Source organism: Nannospalax galili, unplaced genomic scaffold (genome assembly GCF_000622305.1).
Source record: "Nannospalax galili isolate Female #2095 unplaced genomic scaffold, S.galili_v1.0 scaffold497, whole genome shotgun sequence".
Taxonomy (NCBI): domain Eukaryota; kingdom Metazoa; phylum Chordata; class Mammalia; order Rodentia; family Spalacidae; genus Nannospalax; species Nannospalax galili.
Window position 1 is genome coordinate 574,022 of NW_008339354.1, and position 18,052 is coordinate 592,073.

General features: G+C 48.9%; 1 protein-coding gene across 1 annotated transcript in view; it reads left to right on the forward strand.

Annotated features, from left to right (window-relative positions):
* The window catches only part of Pnldc1 (PARN like, ribonuclease domain containing 1), a 23,112-nt gene extending 6,035 nt beyond the window's left edge, over positions 1 to 17,077 (forward strand). The window contains exons 7-19 of the mRNA XM_008833868.2: positions 2,562 to 2,662; positions 5,205 to 5,281; positions 5,445 to 5,588; positions 6,263 to 6,332; positions 8,193 to 8,278; positions 9,998 to 10,053; positions 13,170 to 13,234; positions 13,661 to 13,714; positions 13,860 to 13,902; positions 15,191 to 15,290; positions 15,599 to 15,774; positions 15,869 to 15,967; positions 16,891 to 17,077. Coding sequence (XP_008832090.2) covers positions 2,562 to 2,662; positions 5,205 to 5,281; positions 5,445 to 5,588; positions 6,263 to 6,332; positions 8,193 to 8,278; positions 9,998 to 10,053; positions 13,170 to 13,234; positions 13,661 to 13,714; positions 13,860 to 13,902; positions 15,191 to 15,290; positions 15,599 to 15,774; positions 15,869 to 15,967; positions 16,891 to 16,963 — 1,144 coding nt within the window. The 3' untranslated portion in view covers positions 16,964 to 17,077. The remainder of the gene's footprint in view (positions 1 to 2,561; positions 2,663 to 5,204; positions 5,282 to 5,444; positions 5,589 to 6,262; positions 6,333 to 8,192; positions 8,279 to 9,997; positions 10,054 to 13,169; positions 13,235 to 13,660; positions 13,715 to 13,859; positions 13,903 to 15,190; positions 15,291 to 15,598; positions 15,775 to 15,868; positions 15,968 to 16,890) is intronic.
* The last annotated feature ends 975 nt before the right edge of the window (positions 17,078 to 18,052 follow it).

Here is an 18,052-nt window from a genome sequence, read left to right on the forward strand (position 1 = left end):
GTGGTGGTGCATGCCTTTAATCCCAGCACTCAGGAGACAGAGGCAGACGGATCTCTGTGAGTTCAAGGCCAGCCTGGTTGGTCTACATAACGAGTTCCAGGACAGCTGGCGCTACAGGAAGACCCTGTCTCAAAAAGACCAAAAAAAAATTTTTTTCATTTTGTGTGCGCATGTGTATGTGTGAAGATGTGCATGTGCCATGGCACACTTGTGGAGCAACTTGCTGAAGTAAGTCCTCTCCTCCATTATGTGGATCCCAGGGGTTGAACTCAAGCTGTCAGGCTGGCAGCAAGCACCTTTACCTACTGAGCTATTTCACCAGCCCAATTATATATCCCTGATTGATCTGATACTTGCTACGTAGCTCAGGCTGGCCTCAAACTCAACATCTTCCTACCTCAGTCTCCTAGTTGTTGTTTATAGGTCTGTACCACCACACCCAGCTAATTTTTTAAAGATAAAAATGAGAAAATAGCTGGGCATGGTGGTGCATGCCTTTAATCCCAGCACTTGGGAGGCAGAGGCAGGCCTCTGTGAGTTCAAAGCCAGCCTGGTCTACACAGTGAGTTCCAGGCCAGCTGAGACTACAGGGAGATCCTGTCTCAAAAAGACCGCCCCCCCCAAAAAAAAGAGAGAGAAAGGAGCTATTAATTTGGTACTCAAAGAGACAGGAATTCCATTCAGTACCAGGGGACAAGACTGTGTGGAGCTTGCTGTGAGGTGTTACATGGGTTAGTGTGATTGAGGGATTTTCAGGGTAGGTCTGATTGTGCCGTAAAGGGCACTGACGACAACTCTTCAGCTTGTTTGCGTTGGTCTAGCTTGTGTGGGACTCACCTGTGCCCACAGGGCAGGTTGTTGCTTTTTCCTTTGGCCCCTGTGTCAGCCTTTGACCTTCCAGCTTCGCGCTGATTGTGCTAGGGTCCAGAGTGACCACATTGAGGTGGCAGCCTGGATCCCAGTTGCTGGTTTTGAGTAAGTCATTTAAGGTCTTTGGGCTTGAGATTTTTCATGTTCATTCAGAAGGGGAGCAAATTAGCTTTTGGAATGTGATGATTACGTGGTCCAGGTAATCATGTAATCATGTGAATTTGGTGGGTTGTGTTTTTTTGTTTGTTTTTTAATCTTGTTATTGATGTTCCTATAAAAATGTGGCATTAAAAAAAGATTTTAAAAATGTTTATTTTATGTGTATTGAGTGTTTTGCCTGCATGTATGTATGTGTACTACGTGTGTGGTGCCCGTGGAGGCCATAAAAGAGCTTTGGATCCCCTAAAACTTTGAGCTGCCATGTGGGTGCTGGGAGCATCAGGGCTCAGCCAGTGCCCTTAACCATTGAGCATCTCTCCAGCCTCTAAAAATGTAGCTTTTTAAAAGGAAAAACACCGTTGCTTACAGAACTTCATTGCTGTGCCTGGCTGCTTTTCTGAGTTCTAACTCCAAGGGCACAACTTCCCCTTTTCATTCCTTCTCTTTGGAGACCTAGAATCCTAAATGCGTTGCCCTGACGCTCTTGACTTTCCTCACTGCCTGCCCCCGCAGCTGCTTGCTGACCTCCATTGCCGAACCTGCCTGAGTTCCCCCCTTTACCCAGTTTTTTTGATACAGGGTCTCCCTGTAGCCCCACATGGCCTGGAACTTACTACACAGACCAGGCTGGCCTTGATCTCATATCCATCTGCCTTGCCTCCTAAGTGCTGAAACTAAAGGTATGTGCCATCACACCCAACTTCTGCCTGATTTCTTGGACCATAGCTCAAAAGGCATGCAGAGTTTTCTTCCTTTTCTCCATCTCACACCACCTGGCAGCTGCCAAGATTTATAGCTTCTCCACCCAGTTTTTCTCCCTCTCAATAAAATAGTCCTCATGCTTTAAAGATAAAGGGAAGACTATTTAAAATTTTAATCTTCTGCTGTTTTCAAATGTTGAAGAAAGCTTATCCCAATATAATTTAACGATTATGTTTTAAATTGTATGTATATGAGTGTTTTGCCTACGTGTATATGTGAGCACCATGTCCATGGAGAAGACGGTATCAGATCCCCTGAAACTGCAATTACAGGTGGCAGTTAGCCTCCATGTGGGTGCTGGGAACTGAACCTGGGTCCTCTACAAGAGCAGCCTATGCTCTTGAGAGCTGAGCCATCTCTCCAGATGCCCCCTCCCCCAAATAGAATCGCACACAGGAGTAGAGGGTTCACCCAAGTCCTTGTCTGTTCCTCATGTCTCCAGCCAGTGGCTTACAAGTCCTCTGGGAGCCACACATGGGCAGTCCTGACAGCAGTGTTCAACACAGGCTAGAACCCCTTCCTCATTCCTTCACCTACTCCAGCAAGGCAGAGGCTTGAATACATTCTTGGGGCCCCTGAGGGTCATAGGCCCGAGTTTGCCTTCCTGTTGCATGAAGAGACCTGGAGAGCAAATGACCCTGTTGTTAATTTCCATCATGAAGTTAAAGGCAGAGTGCTAGAACAGGGGCTCCAGAAACATGTGTCTGAAGGCCCTTGGGAGCCTGGCATGGTCTCCACCAACACATATGCTTTCCTATGTCTGTTTTCAGCTCTCTGGATAAAGACCAGATTAAGGTGGTGATTGATGAGGTGACACGGTGGCTGGACCTAGCGAAGGAAGGTGACCAGATGACTCTGCCTGGCATCGCTGGTAGGCAGGAGGCCACTCCTTCCCACGTGGGAGGGTGGGGACAGGTCATGGCAATGCACCAGGAGTTGGGAGACACATTCTCTTTCCTATAAGTCCTGGTCCTAAATGCTTCGTGACTGAGTCTGATGCGTTTGCTCTGTAGATGGCTAGTCCTTGGGGTTACAGTTCTGACCTGAATTCCCAAGACTTTTCAACCTAAGTTGGATGTCAAGGGTGGAGAGTCATTCATGAACCATCCTTTCCATCCTACTGGGATGCCTGATTTTACTGACTTTTGTTACTCCACAGTGCGGTGTGAAGTCATACTGCACATGACCTAACAGAGCAGTTCTCAGAGTCTTTGTCTGTGGACCCTGGGGGGCCATGAAGCCTGTGAGGTCAAAAGTGTCTTTGAAGTGTCCCTCAGCTATAACTTGTTAATGCCAGTGCCATTTGCCCTGATGCTGTAGTGATGGGGGTAAAGCCTGCCGGCACTGAGCTTGGCACAAGTTAAGGTAGGAGGATCAGCCTATGCTCCACTACCTCTTCATCTCACTTAAAGTAAAAGCAGATTTTACATATGACCCTCCATGACGAGGAAGTAATATTCTTTCTTAGTTTTATCATATCTCAGCCTAGGTCGTCATTTTTATTTTTTATTTAAAAACACTTTAAGATTTGTTTTTATTTTACGTGTATGTGTGTAAGTGTGCCACATGCATGCTATGCTCACAGAGGCCAAAAGAGGATGTTGGAACCCCCGGAACTGGAGTTAACAAATGGTTGTCAACTGCCATGTGGGTGCTGGGAACTAAACCTGGGTCCTCTGGAATGTCAGTAATTGCTCTTAACTGCTGAGCCGTCTCTCCAGCCCCTTTGGTCACCTTTTATATATGGATGGAAAATGAGTGTGTTTACACTGTTGTTGCTGTATGTTGAAGTAGAGTGCATCGAGGAAGAGCATGTGTGGCTTTTTCAGTTGAGAACTGGATCAATTGTGTGTGTGTCTCTCTCTCTCCCTCCCTCCCTCCCTCCCTCTCCGCCCCCCATGCGTCTGTGTGTGTGGTGTTGGAGATCAAACTCAGAATGCTTTGTGCATTCTAATTAAGTACTCTACCACTGAGCTACAACTCCAACCCCAGCTGCCGCCGCTTGCTGCCACCTCCCCCCCTTCTTTTAATGGAATTAACTTTTACTGGAAAGAGCTGAACTGACTGTGATTATTTAGACTTGGGTATTTTCAGCCATTTTTCTCAAATGCAAAAGCCTGTCACTTTAAGACTCAGTGCTTGCTAGTGATGGCAGTTTAAGCTTTCAATTAAACACAGGTGTTTGGGAATGTCCTACACTTGGTAGTGTTTGTCTAGCATGCACAAGACCCTGGGTTTAATCACCAGCACCTCATAAATTAGGTGGTGCACGCTTATAACTCCAGCACTTGGGAAGTTGGGGCAGATCATCCTCAGTTATATAGTGAGTTTGAGACTAGCCTGGTCTACATGAGACCTTGCCTCAAAACAGAAACAAGCTTTGATGAACTTGGATTTGTTGCCATAAGCTTGACAGCCTCCTAACTGAGACCATTCTGATGAGGCGGGCGCTCATGAACGTGTGCTTTCTATTGGTGTCTCAAGGTGAAATGTATGAACATCTGAAGAATCTACATAACTGCAAACCAGTATTTCTCAAATAGTCAGTGCATGCTGTTATGAAAGTGCGGGTAAAAAGTCCACCCAAGGCCTGAGACAGACCAACAGACTCTAATGTAACATACAAGAATGCTCTCTAATAACCATTCCAGATTCCACTATTTAAAAAATAACCATGTACTGAAAGTTACATAGCATTTAAAAAGAGCATCCAGAGTCCTCCGATGAGGCTGTAATGCTTCTCTTTCCCCCCTTTGTATCTGTCTCAGCTCAGGTTTTTGTTTGTTTTGTGTGTGTGCATTTGGTGCTTGAGAATCACAACATATCACAGTAGGTCAAATGCAGAAGCAGATGTGATTCTAGGCAGATGTTAAAGTGCAAAGATGTAAAACAATATCACTCTTTTCACTTTTTTTTTTTTTTTTGGTCCTTTTGAGACACGGGCTCCCTGTGGCCCCATCTGGCCTGAAACTCACTATGTAGACCCGGGTGGCCTCGAACTCACAGGGATCTGCCTGCCTCTGCCTCCCAAGTGCTGGGATTAAAGGCTTGTATCACCATGCCTAGCTCACTAAATATTTTGAGAAAGTAGTTATTTTTCATAAGTGTTAACTTTTTTGCTGTTAAAAAAGCTTAAAGTGCTTTTTAAAATCGAATATTGATTTCTAACATGGTTAATACTGATAGCTGCAAACCACAGAAACAGACACTCTTCAATGCCCCTGATTAAGAACATCCCGGACACCAAAGTCTTTGAGAATGGAGCAGCAGGCTTGCACTTTCTTGGGGCTCAGGCAGACTTTCCATGGATCCACAGTCGTGGGGTCTCAGCTTCTGCTCCTCTCCGGCTTCTCCAGTGGGGAAGGTTCGATGGTTTCTAGGTCTTGTGTGCGCCTCGTGTTTCCTTGCTGCAGGGTTCCAAGCCTTTGAGGTCCAATTGGTGCTGAGGCAGGCCCTCCCCAACATCTGGACAGTGCTGAAAGACGAGGGGGTGAGTCACCTCGGTGGGTGTCCTAGCAGCTCCATCGCCTCTCTTGCTGGTCAGCTCTGCCTCTGCAAAGGGCTCTTGTGTTCCTCTCCTGTCATCTTGAGGTGAAGAGTTGTTGGTTCTCAGCGCACTCCCAGCCATTCAGGGAGCCCTGTTTCCATTGCAGGTGGTGGTGAAGAAGGTGAGCCAGCAGCATCGCTGGTACCTGGAGCACGCCTCTTGTGACCAAGTCAGCTGTTGGAAGGAGCAGATTGTTCTCTCTGCCAGGGGCTTTTCTGTCTTTTTCCAGATGTTAGTGAAGGCCCAGAAGGTAGGACACGTCTCTTTTCTTGTTTCTTCTTCATCTTTTGTATTTATGGTGGTAGGTTTTGGTGTGTGTGTGTGTGTGTGTGTGTGTGTGTGTGTGTGTGTGTGTTTTCAGACAAGGTCTCACTGTGTAGCCTTGGCTGGCCTCGGACTCTATGTAGATCAGGCTGATCTCGAACTCAAGAGTTCCACCTGCCTCTGCCTCCTGAGTGCTGGGATTAAAGGCGCGTGCCACCACACCTGGCTCCAGTCTTGTTTTTACGTGGTGGGTAATTTGAGGAAAGACTTCACATAGGACATGCTGCTCTGTCTTTGTCCCTTTCAGCCGCATAGGAATTTCCAACAGTAGCTGCCCAAGAATGCTTAGAGAAACCATATCTGCCTCACATTTAGAGTCCCAGTATGGATCCTGCCTTAAATCTTTTCTGCTCACTCATCTCTCCTCCCTCTGTCCCCTCCCTCCGTTTCTCTCCCTCCTTCCTTGTCTCCTTCTGCTCTTCCCTCTCGACAGTCCTACTACCTGACATGGGAGCAGAATGGCAGGCTAGGTCATCGGTGACGGGAACCACAGTGTGGGCTCTAAAGCTACGTCCTTTGCAAGGATTAGCTTTCAGTCTGCAGTGTCTGTCCTTCCTTCTAGAATTTCATTTCTCTCACCTGTTGCTTTACTCCAAGTAGCCCTTGGTAGGACACAACATGATGATGGACTTGCTGCATCTGCATGAGAAGTTCTTCAGACCTCTTCCAGGTAGGGTGAGCCTTTCGTCTCCTTGTATTGTAGCTTGTTGTCTGGTGTGCCCTCCCCAGCAGCAGCAGGTTTCTGTGAAGGTCGGGTGGAGTTCCATCTTTAGGCCTATCTGTACCATCTTCCCAGAGACAAGGATACTTTGTCAAGGAGGGAAAATATGACTGCATACCCTCCTATGACTAAAGTTTCTCGGGTTCATGGTGTAACATTTGGCAAAATCAGAAATGTATGAAGGTTGGAGCTGGAGACATAGCTCAGCGGTTAAGAGCACGGGCTGCTCTTCCAGAGGACTCGGTTAGGGTCCCAGCACCCACATGGCAACTAACAACTGTCTGTAACTCCAGTTCCAGGGGATCCAGTGCCCTCTTCTGATTGCCTCGGATATTGCAGGACACATACATGCAGGCAGTACACCCATAAAATGAAAATAGTAAATAAAATATTTAAAAAGGAATGTGAGCAGACCGGGCTCAGCGCTGCTGTGGTCTCCCGTTTGTTCTGAGTCCACATATTTGCATATACTGCATAGCTGATTTTATGTCTGGTTTTGTGTCACTATACACCTAACAGATGTCATTTCATCAGCTCCCTGGGCTACAGTTGTGGCTGTGCTCCTTTTCCAGGATTGACTCTGTTGTCAGACACTTGGCAGTGTAGCATACTGGATAAACGCTGGGTTTAGAGATGTGTGGTGGAGCCCTTGCCCATCCCTCATCTCTGTGGCCTCCAGCCAGCTCCTTTGGCTCCTTGGTTACCTGTGAGACAGCAGACGCCGCCTGAGCATGGTAGCGGGACTGAGCAAATTCATGAGTGCAGAACGCACTAGACCAACAATGAGCAGACAGAGCGCTAAGTTTGAGCATTTGGGGAGAATTAGAGGCAAAGTTAATAACATGGACTAAAAGTAAAAACCTGAGGAAAACAGAACATACTCAGTGGAAGAAGGAAAAGGGGCAGAAAGGAAGTGAGTGGGGCCTTTGTGGCTCTGGGGCCTGTGGCTGTCAAGTTGCAGTCCGTGGGGCAGGTGGAAGGAGAGGTCAGGACCTCTTTGTGGGTAGAAGACAGTGGGAGGTGCCGACAGCTACGGCATGCACTTGGCACTTGGAGATGTGGCATAAGGACCCCAGAGAGGACCTGCCAGTCGTTCCCTCTGGGGGAGTAGGACATGGAGCCGGAGACTCCAGGGGGCTTTGTTTGGGAAGTGTGTGTTGCCTTGTGTACAGCAGACTCCTTCAGCTTTGTATGGTAAAACTGCCTACAGTACAGCCAATTAATAGTTCATTAAAAGACCCTTCTAGCTGGATGTGGTGGCACATGCCTTTAAGCCCAGTACTCGGGAGGCAGAGGCAGGTGGGTCTCTATGAGTTCAAGGCCAGCCTGGTCTACATAGAGTCTGAGGCCAGCCAAGGCTACACAGTGAGACCTTGTCTGAAAAAACACTTTTTGAGACTGTCTCAAAAAGACCAGAAACAAAAACAAAAGGTTTCTCTATCAGGGCACTTGATTCCCTTAATGTGAGGTCCAGTAGGTTTTGTCTTGGAGTTTTCTCATATCACTTAGAGCTAATTTCCTGTCTCTTCTCCAAACACCCTGCTGGTCCATCTTTCATCCCAGGGGCTGGAGCTTCTAGGGCTGTGTTAAAGCTGTTGGCAAGAGTCAGGATGATGTGTTTAGTGGAAAACCACGTGGCCCCTCCCACAGGAGGGGCAGTGGCAGCAGGCTGGAGAGCAAACTTCTTGATGAGAATTAAGTGCTGCCACTTCAGTCTGCTCTTGCTGGTGGCGAGCTGGGCCAGAGAGCTGCCCGTGTCCTTCCCCCACCCATGAACTCACTTTTCTCTGTCTGGGTCTCTCCCCTCAGAAAGCTATGACCAGTTTAAGCAGAACATCCACAGCCTGTTTCCTGTCCTCATTGATACCAAGAATGTGACAAAGGACATCTGGAAGGTAGGGATGGAGTCCCTTGGTAAGGGCCGTTGCATCCATGCAGGCAACACATAGCTTTCTCTGCATTTTAGCTAACTACAAGGTATCTGGTTTTATTTGTATGTAATTGGTAAGCTTTACATCAGACAACAGAAAACTATTTTTATGGGGTTCTTTTTTTTAAAGATTTGTTTTGGCCACTGGGTGTGGTAATGTACACCTTTAATCCTAGCACTCAGGAGGCAGAGGCAGATGAATCTCTGTGAGTTCAAGACCAGCCGGGTCTACAGTAGCAGAGGTGGTTGTGTCTATGTAGTGAAACCCTGCCTCAAAAAAAATAAAAATAAAGATTTCTGTTTTATGTATGACTATGTTGCCTATATATATTATGTACCACATGCCTGCCTGGGCTTGCAGAGGCCAGAAAGAGGGCGTTGGATCCCCTGGAACTGTAGTTACAAATGGTTGTGAGCCACCATGTGGGTGCTGGGACCCTAACCCAGGTCTTTGCGAGGGCAACAGATGCTCTTAACACTGAGCCATCTCTCTGGCTCCTTGTTTTTTGTTTTTTAAGATAGAGTCTGGCTAGGTAGCCCAAGCTGACCTTGAACTCATTGACAACTCCTGACTCAGCCTCCCAAGTGCCCACATTATACGTATATACCACCATGTCTGGCTGCAGCAGCTTATTTTAGAGGTTAATACACATTTTGTACCATTTGAGATATGCTTAAAGAGCACCAGGATGAGGTCCCTCTTCAAAGTCTGGGGAAACCTTATTTACGCTAGGCACTGAGGTCATAGGCTCTCTGACAGTGAGTTAGCATTGTAGGTGAAGTTACAAACTGACCCCAGCTCTGCTTCCCACTTCCTGTGTGGTCAGGTGGTGTTCTGAAAACTCCCTAGTTGACTGTCCTGTATTCCGGGTTGCACATGTGGAGAAACGAAGCTTCAAACTACTTCTAAGTGCTTTTTAGAAATTAAACTGGATAACAGAGAAAGGGGAATCACAGCAGTGTTTTAAAGCCTTAGAGTAATGGCTTAAAGTGGATGATCCGAGAGGGGGCAGCAGAAATCCGAAGGGGGTCCTTGGAGTCTGGAGATATGGTTTAAAAGCACTGGCTGCTCTTGCAGAGGACCTGGATTCAGTTCTCAGCACCCACTCAGAGGCTAACACCCACCTGTAACTCCAGTTCCAGGGGCTCCGATGTCCTCTTCTGACCTCTGAGGGCATTCCACACACATGATCCACTTACATACATGCACAAAACACTCATACACATAAAATAAAAATAAAATTTAAACATGGGGGATGTTCCTTGATACGTCTTTGCAGAGAGGACCTTCGTGTTTGAGCTTCGCGTATTTTCATCTTTGATGGAATCCCAGCACTTAGTAATCTGACATTACCCCAAGGCCTTCTTGTCTCTAAAATGTTAGTCTACATAGATGGCCCACACTTCGGTCTAGTGTCTCAGATTCCTGTGTTTACAGACACCCTAAATACATAGTGTGTGAGTCGTGTGGGTGACACTTGTTTCTAGCCAAGGTCATGGGGAGCTCTTCTAGGAACCTCAGAGTCCCGGCCTCCTGACCTGTGATGAAGAAGGGCAGTTAGATCACTGGAGGACAGGAAGTGGGCGTCGAGGCCAGCATTTGCCGGTTCATTTAGCAGCTTTTTGGTGAGACCTGTGGGAGATGTTGACCCCAGGAACAGTGCTTTGTTCTTCATAATTGCAGGAACTGCGTTTCCCACGGGTCTCCAACCTCTCAGAAGTATATGAAGTGCTGAGCAGGTGAGGAAGGTGTTTCTGGGGATGCTTCTGCAGCAAGGTCTGTGGCCTCAGCTGCCAGGACCCTGAGACCTAGGTGCACTTCCTGTTCCTTGGGCCCGGCTGGCTGCCTGGATGTGTTGTGTCATGTGTCGTCCCCACCCCCACCGCTCAGTGCCTCCTGTCTCTGTCTCAGGAGATCAGAGGTGGATCTCTCCACCCACTGCTTGTCCTCCTGAACACTTTTGCAGTCCTCGTCATCTTTGCCATTGTCTCCTGGTCCAGCAAACACAAGCACTTCTCATTTATTTTTCTTTTGAGACAGGATCTCATGTATCCCAGGCTGGCCTCAAACTCACCCTGTAGCTGAGGATGACCTGAATTTCCTGTCCTCTTGCCTCTGCTTCCCAAGTGCTGGGATTATGGGCATGTGCTAATAGGCCCAGTTTTATGGGGTGCTGGGGATAGAACCCAGGACTTTGTGCATCCTAGGCAAACACTTCACCAACTGGGCTGCATCCAGCTCAAGTGCCTTCCCTGTTTGAGGCCAGGCCAGCAGGGCTGCTCTCCCTAGGCTCAGCCTCCTCTCCCTGCCCCCCGACCCCAGCAGCCTCTGCTGGCTCTGGAGCCTCCTCCCTCCTCTCCCTAGACTCACCTTCTCTCCCTCTGGAGACCCTGCTTCACCTTCTCTCATTTCTCTTATCAGCACCATTTAAAACTTAAAACCAAACGAAATCCTTTTGTGACCCTCTACCCTGACTTCTCTTGTAACCCTGTGGTATGGGCAGGGGCTTGGAAATACGTGTGACAGGGCTGTGTGTTGACAGGATCAGGATCTCTTCACTGGTAGGAAGCCATTGGTGAGGTGCCTAAAACTGACAGCACATCTGTTACCTAGAGGCCGAGTCTGTTCCTTCCTTTGCAATGTGTCCCCGTAGCAACCCCCCGTTTACCGCACCCAGTGTTGACAGGTCTTCTCACCCTTCACTAATTACCCAGCATACACGTCTGTGTGGTCATATTTGACAGGACATTGTACAGAAGGCATTTGGAACAAGCTGTGACACCTGAGTGGAGCAAGGAGTGCCTTACTGTGGCCTTGGAGACCCTTGGCCTCGTTCTCCCTCAGTGGGGCCGCATCCTCTGAATTTCTCTTTGCTGTTGGAGGTGTTCGGGCCATGCACTGTCATCCATCCTTGTTTGTTCCCTTACTCGTCTTCTGGATTGCGTCCTGAGGACTCCTTCAGCTTTCCTCTCGCCCATGACTGTGCCCAGCAGCCTTTACCTGCTACCTCACTTCTGTTCCGCTCCACGCTGCTTGTGTGCAGCCGAACTTCACAGTGGGCAGCTCTGGGAAGCTTCATCTAGGCTTCCCTCTCAGTGTGCTTCCCCCCGACCCCTGCATGACCTGCAGGCACCTTCAACTTGACATTCATTTGTGTCCCTAAAAGGGCCTGGAATATCTAAGTTTGTAGGATGCCAGGTCCAGTGCTGGAGGCGATGTGTTCCCGAGGTGTGGGCTGGAGTTGAGAGAGTGTTTTGTTTTTAAAATCACAAGTTCTGATCCTGGCCTTTCCGGACTTAAATCCCAGCTTTGACACTCATTGTTTCATAAGTCACCATCTATGAAATGAGCAATAAAAACCTAGCATAACTCATGAGGTCGTGATGAGGGTCACATAAGGTCATCAGTGCGGGAGGATGAGGGCAGGTTTTGTACCTGGTGTGTGCTTTCTGGAGGTTGGCTGTCATCACCGTTGTGACAGTCCTAACCCGATAGCTGTGTGTGGCAGAGCGGCAGTCTTTCTGGCCGTTTCACAGTGAGAAAATGAAGCTCAGAGAGACTCAGCACCCAGGGGTTTGGAAGAGGCGAGAGAACAAATACAGTGGTGATTTCCTTCCTGGTGGATGCTGTCACTGTTCCCTAGGCCCCAGAGCTGAGACACCCATACCTGTCTACTCAGTCATGCCCAACTGATGTTTCTCTGTAAATCTCTTTACAGCCTCTCTGCTTCTCTGAGCTCTGAGGATCATCTCTGTTGTTCAGGCAGACTGTAGTTAGTTAATTGGTTTTACGGTGCTGAGGATTAAACCCAAAGTTTTTCAGTGTTAGACAAGCACTCTACCACTGAGCCTACATCCCAGCCCTGTTTAGAACTTATTTTGAGACATTTTGTTTTCACTAGTTGATCAAGGCTGGCTGTGAACTCACTGTGGAGCCCAGGCAGGCCTTGAATTTTCAGTCTTCCTGCCTTAGCCTCGGTGGGGAGGAAGGGGAGGAGGAGCCCTCACTGGTTTCCCAGCTTGTAGCCCACTGCTCAGTTTCCCTCAGTTCCCCTTGAGTGATCTCTTGGGATCACTGGGCTGTTGTGATCCCCTAGTGCTTCCTGAAGCCTCCTCTCTGTTGTAGGATCTCCTTTACATCGGCCTCGCCCTTCACACAGCCCTTCAGGCCAGCTCTCCGTGGCCAAGCTCTGCACAAGGCCTGGCCGACTCCTCAGGGTCATGGCCTGCTCTTCTTGGCTTCCGTGGCTGTCATCACTGTCATCACTGCAGTCCTTCAGTAGGGTCAGTTCACATGACTCAAGACCGCTTTAGTGCTACCTGCTTCAGGAAGCCTGCCTGCCTGAGGCCACTGTCCTGAAGGACGCTGGAGTTTCTGTCTCCACCTCAGGACACAAAGACATACTTTGTCTCTGTACTTGTTGCTCAGACCACAAGACTCAAAGCTCCAAGAGGGCAGACAGCAACCTGTTAACTTGGTTCCTGAATGTTTGCTAAATGCCCAGAATGATCAGTTAGGGCCCCTGCTGGTCTTTCTCCTGTGCTGTGGCCACATCTCCAAGATGTCATCTGTTCTGACCTTTTAAAAAAGAGTGTGGTGGTGCACGCCTTTAAACCCAGCACTTGGCAGGCAGAGGCAAGTGGATCTCTGTGAGTTCAAGGCCAGCCTGGTCTACATAGTTCCAGGCCAGCTGGGGCTACAGGGAGACCCTGTCTCAAAAAGACCAAAAAAATAAATAAATAAAAATAAAAAAATAGGATGTGCTGAGCATGTATCTTTATAAGTTAAGGGGCTTGGGAAGCAACAGGAAGAAGTTATTTTCAGTGAGTTGGTCTTTATCTTTCTTATCTAATAGTAACTTGAATCCCACCAAGAATTCTGGACCAGTGATTATTCATGCAAGGCAGTGTGAAAAATATGGTATGTTCCCATGAGCCCTGGCTCCTTGCACAGTTGGGAAAGTACCCTGGGGCTGAGCTGAGGGTCTCTTCCACCCTGGACCCCCAGGCAGCAGGTTGTGGAGTTTTGCGTCAGGTTTCCTTCCCAGCCTTCCTTGCTCTGCTTCACTCAACTCTGCCCTTCAGATATGTGATGCAAGAGCATGTCCTGGGCCTGGGGAGCAGTCTTCTCTCAGTGGGATTAGTCTGGAAGCCCTGGGCTCTTGGCTGTCCCCACATAGGGAGGACAAGGTGTCCAGTGCTGATGAGCAGGGAGAAGGGTACACTGGTGTGTGCCACAGCGGGCGTGGATGTTGAATGGTGGGGGGCGGGGGGGCTCGGCTCCCACCCCAGGCTGTGTTTCTAATTGCTGCCGGATCCCCCTCTTACTTTTGGAAAACTACTTTAGCTGAGACCAAGTGCCCCCACGAAGCAGCGTATGATGCCTTCCTCTGCGGGTCAGGTAATCATTGCTGTTCTTCCAAGGGTGCTCTGTTAGTGTTGGCCCTGGGTTTTTGTCCGTGTCCTGTTGTGTTGCTCATAGAGATTGAGTTTGTACTCTTCCATAAAGCCCTGAGGTCTGTCACATCACTTGCTTTTTCTTCCAGTCCTTTTGAAAGTGGCACACTTGCTCCTACAAAGGATGCACGGGTGAGTACCCTTCCATCTTGTTAGTCAGGACTCAGCAAGTCCTTATTGCAAGCCAGGACCTCTGGGTCACAGGGCCACCAAAGGGGGAAGTGTCACATCATGTGTGGATATCTCTCTTCATAGCCAGAATAGTGTTGTAGCAAGTAGTCTTTCTCCAGGAAACCCCTTCCTACCACCCTCGCCTCCTGTCTGGGTCCTGCCCCGGTCTTGGCGCTGGGAGAATTCATGTACATCAGGAGGTCCACACAGCAAGGTTTGACTGGGGTCTTGGTACCTTCCAGAGAACTCCCCAGCTCAGTGCATTGGCTTTTTAGCTGTGCATGTTCTCACAGCTGTGGAGGTAACAGTCATTGGAGGAGGTGTTGAGGCTGACAAAGGACACGTCACTGGGGTTCACACAGGCTGCAGGGAGGATAGTGACTTGGAGAAACACCTGGGCAGGGAAGAATGGAAGTGTAAATCAGAATCACAAATGCATCTTCCCTGATGGCAGCACCCCAGTACCTCAGCTCCGCACAGAGGCATCGGGGCACCTTTGACACGTACACCTACAGCGCCATCCCGGGGTGCATTATTTCCATAGGACTTAGCTGGCCGGAGAAGGAGCTAATCACAGCTGTAACTTGTTTTTTGGGATGGGGCTAAAAAGATTTTTTTTTTACTATATTAATTTAGGAGCTTTATTTTGGCACTAGATACAAATATCACATGACACATTGATGCAGGCTTATAACTTACATGAGAACTCTGCCACTGCTATCCCTGTTTCCTGGGGTTTGTCAGCATGCAGGTACTCAGTGGCAAGTGCTGTGTAGTGGCAGAGAGAGGGCTGCCCATGCCAGCCGGCCTCAGTGCTGGGCTCACGCCTGAACCCTTTGTTTTAGTCCCCATAACTGGAAAACCCTCTTCACTTTAGAGAAGTACGTGACTATCCAGGCTTGCCTGATTCTCTGGCCTGTGTTGCGTCCAGGATCTACATTTGGGGTGGCATCTGGTTATAGAAAGAGGCTCTGGGGCAAAGGATGGCCATGGGTCAAGGGTGATGTCACATCAGAGATTATAAAGTAAATCTTCCTCCACTCGTTCTCTGAGCCTGCTGCCAGTGTGGGTCAGCAGAGGGACCCTCACCAAACTGTCACCAGCAGATGGTAACCCTCCAGAACCCTTGGTTAAACTCTGCTTGTATGTGTGGGAGAAGAAGCCTACTCACCAGACCCTTAGCTTTGGCAGAGGCCATGTGCACAATCCCATGTGCCTGAATGCTTTGGGGTTTTCTCTGTCCATGCAGCAGTGGCTCTGTGCATGAGCCTTCCTTCTCTCAGTACCTCGATGTGCTGGCGCCTTATGTGAACCAAGTGAATCTTATTCGAGGCCGGGTCCCTAAAATTGTGAGTAGGTTTCATTTTGCTGTCACCTTGCTCAGAGGCCTGTGGTGGGAGGCAGCCTGGTGCTCCCTGGGATGTGCTACAGGGTTCTGAGAGCCACATGGTAAGAGCTGAGTAGGAGATTCACACCCCACAACACTTTTTGTTTCTTGCATTTTTCTGTGAAAACCCACATAGATTCCCTCCCTCCCTCCCTCCTCCCTTCTCTCCTCCCTGTTCTGAACCCCAAACCAAGCCATTTCTGGCATTTCCAAGTTGCATGAAGTTATCAGTAAGAACTGTGGAGAATCCCTCTTGTTCATGTTTTCTAGAACTTTTCTGGGCCAGATTACCCCAGTATCCGCCCTCCCGTCCTCATCCTCACTGTCAGGAGGTGGTCTGGGGTCAGTGAGCAGCAGGTTTACCATGAGTTCCAGAATCTCTGCAAGTTTGATGTCAGGCGGTTCACGCAAAGCCAGTTCCTGCTTCTGACCAATAAGTTTAAGGAGTAGGTACCTCGCTTCAGGCCCACCTCTACCCTCATCACGCCTTGATGGCTCTGGCCATATTGCCTGCTGACTTGGGCACTCTTCCTTTGGCAGTGCCCGCAGCGTCCTGAAGGAGTACAGGAGCCACCCAACCCTGCAGGTCTCCTTGTACCGGTACTGGAGACACTCCCCAAATATCACCTGCCTGTTACAGTGAGTGACCTGGTAGAAGGCTGCTCTTCTGCCTGTCGAGGTCCCGTTCCGTCTGACTCAGGCCCTGTCGCTAGCTGCTGTGGGTTGCTAAGAAGCTGTTGACAGGTGTGAAGCGAAGGGTTATTCAGAGCATCGCGCTGGAGTGCTGGGCCCTGCTGTGATTTCGGGAGTTTCAGCTCTGAACCGAAGTGGTGCTCTCATGCTAGTGGGAGGTCACAAGGAACATAACAAGCCAGCGAATCATACGCCATCTTGGTGACAAATATAAAAAATGAAAGGTGGTGGGGGGACTCTCCTGAGGGGAGGGTGTAATTCATGGGAGATGATGGGAGTCTCTTAAAGATTCAAGGAAGTTGGCTGGCCATGGTGGCCCATGCCTTTAGTCCCAACACTTGGGAGGCAGAGGCAGGTAGATCTCTGAGTTCGAAGTCAGCCTGGTCTAGGCGCTACAGGGAGACCCTGTCTCAAAAAGACCAAAAAAAAAAAAAAAAAGATTCAGGAAGAGGGTGAACTAGGCAGGGAACTGTAGGGAGCAGCAGGCAGGCAGAGGGGCAGCAGCCCGTGAGTGGGGAGTGCCTGGCAGCAGAGGGCCAGTGAAGCCACTATGAAGGGTTGCCACAGGAAGTGATAAGTAAGCAAGTCCCATCTGAGGGGGCTGCACTAGTGAGGACTGGGGCTTGGGAGAAAGGATGACCACTGATGGAGGCAGGAGGATCACAAGTTCAGGGTCGTCCCTGGCTATGTACCAAGTTTGAGGCCAGCCTAAGATACTTGAGATCCTGCCTCAAAAAAAAAAAAAAAAAAAAAAAGGATATTTTTTGGTAGTCAAAGTTGGAAGCAGAGAATGGTGAGCCCATGCCAGTTGCTATAAGTCCTCAGACCCTGCCTCAGCCAGGCCTCTGACCTGTGTCCTTGTCTTACAGAGTCTGCAGCATAGTCACCACCTGGGCCATGATTGCGTTCATCCTGGGAAGATCCAGCCCCCGAGCACAGTGAGCTTCCTCAGCCTCTGTCCTAGTTGGGCCCTCTTGGGTCATGTGTATAATCTGATTCTCTTTTCAGATGAACCTATATGATCCTTGTTCTGTTCTGAATATGAAATTCTGTAAATACTACCAATAATAAAGAAATCCTTGCACATAGGACCTCTGTATGTGGCTGATGCATTTCTTCCTGGAAATAAGACCCAACAGCCTCTGGGGTTGGAGCCAGCACTCTAGCGTGCTCAGAGTTTTGGTGGGGTATGTGTGAGGGAAGGGGCTGTTGGGACAGGGAGCTGGCAGAGATGAGTGAGGGGTCCTTGGAAATGCTGTGGCTAAGGCTCACAGTGTCCCTCCCCTTTCCACACACACTCCTTTCAGCAAATGCTGTGAGCACTACACTGCAGGCTTCTGGCCACACTGGGATTCAGGGAACAGCAAAGACCTTCAGGGTCTTTGTGAAGACAAGAAAAACTGGTGGTTTAGTATTTTTATTTCTTATGTGTCTGAGTGTATCGCCTGCACGATTGAGTGCATCCATGTCGTGCATTGCCCACAGAGGTCAGAAGAGGGCTTTGGAGCACCTGTAACTGGAGTTACCGGTAGGTTGTTAGCTGCCATGTGGGTGCTGGGAACCGAACCCAGGTCCTCTGCAAGAGCAGTCAGTGCTTTTAACTGCTGAGCCATCTCTCCAACCCTAACACTGGTGATTTTTAAACTGTGGTTTGTAGTGGAAGAATCAGAGGGGAGCAGTGAGGATATCAACAGAAAAGTAATTCAGTCATGCTGTGAAGGGAAAGCACAAGGTGCTGGCTGGCACGGAATGTTTTGAGCAATGTGGGCTGCTTTGCTTGGGGAGGAGCACAGTCTCTGGGGAATGCTGGCCATGCTGAGAATTCCCAGAGCCCTACACCTTGCTTTGCCTCAGGAATGCAGCAGACAGTGTGACATTGCATTATGTTGTTTGTATTGACATGGTTGGAACAGGAGCAGCACCACCCTCATGTTACTGCTCAAAGACCAGACACCACCTCAACAAAGTGCTTTTTTAAAAAAATATTATTTTTATGTTTACGAGTGTATTGCCTACATGTATGTGAGTGCA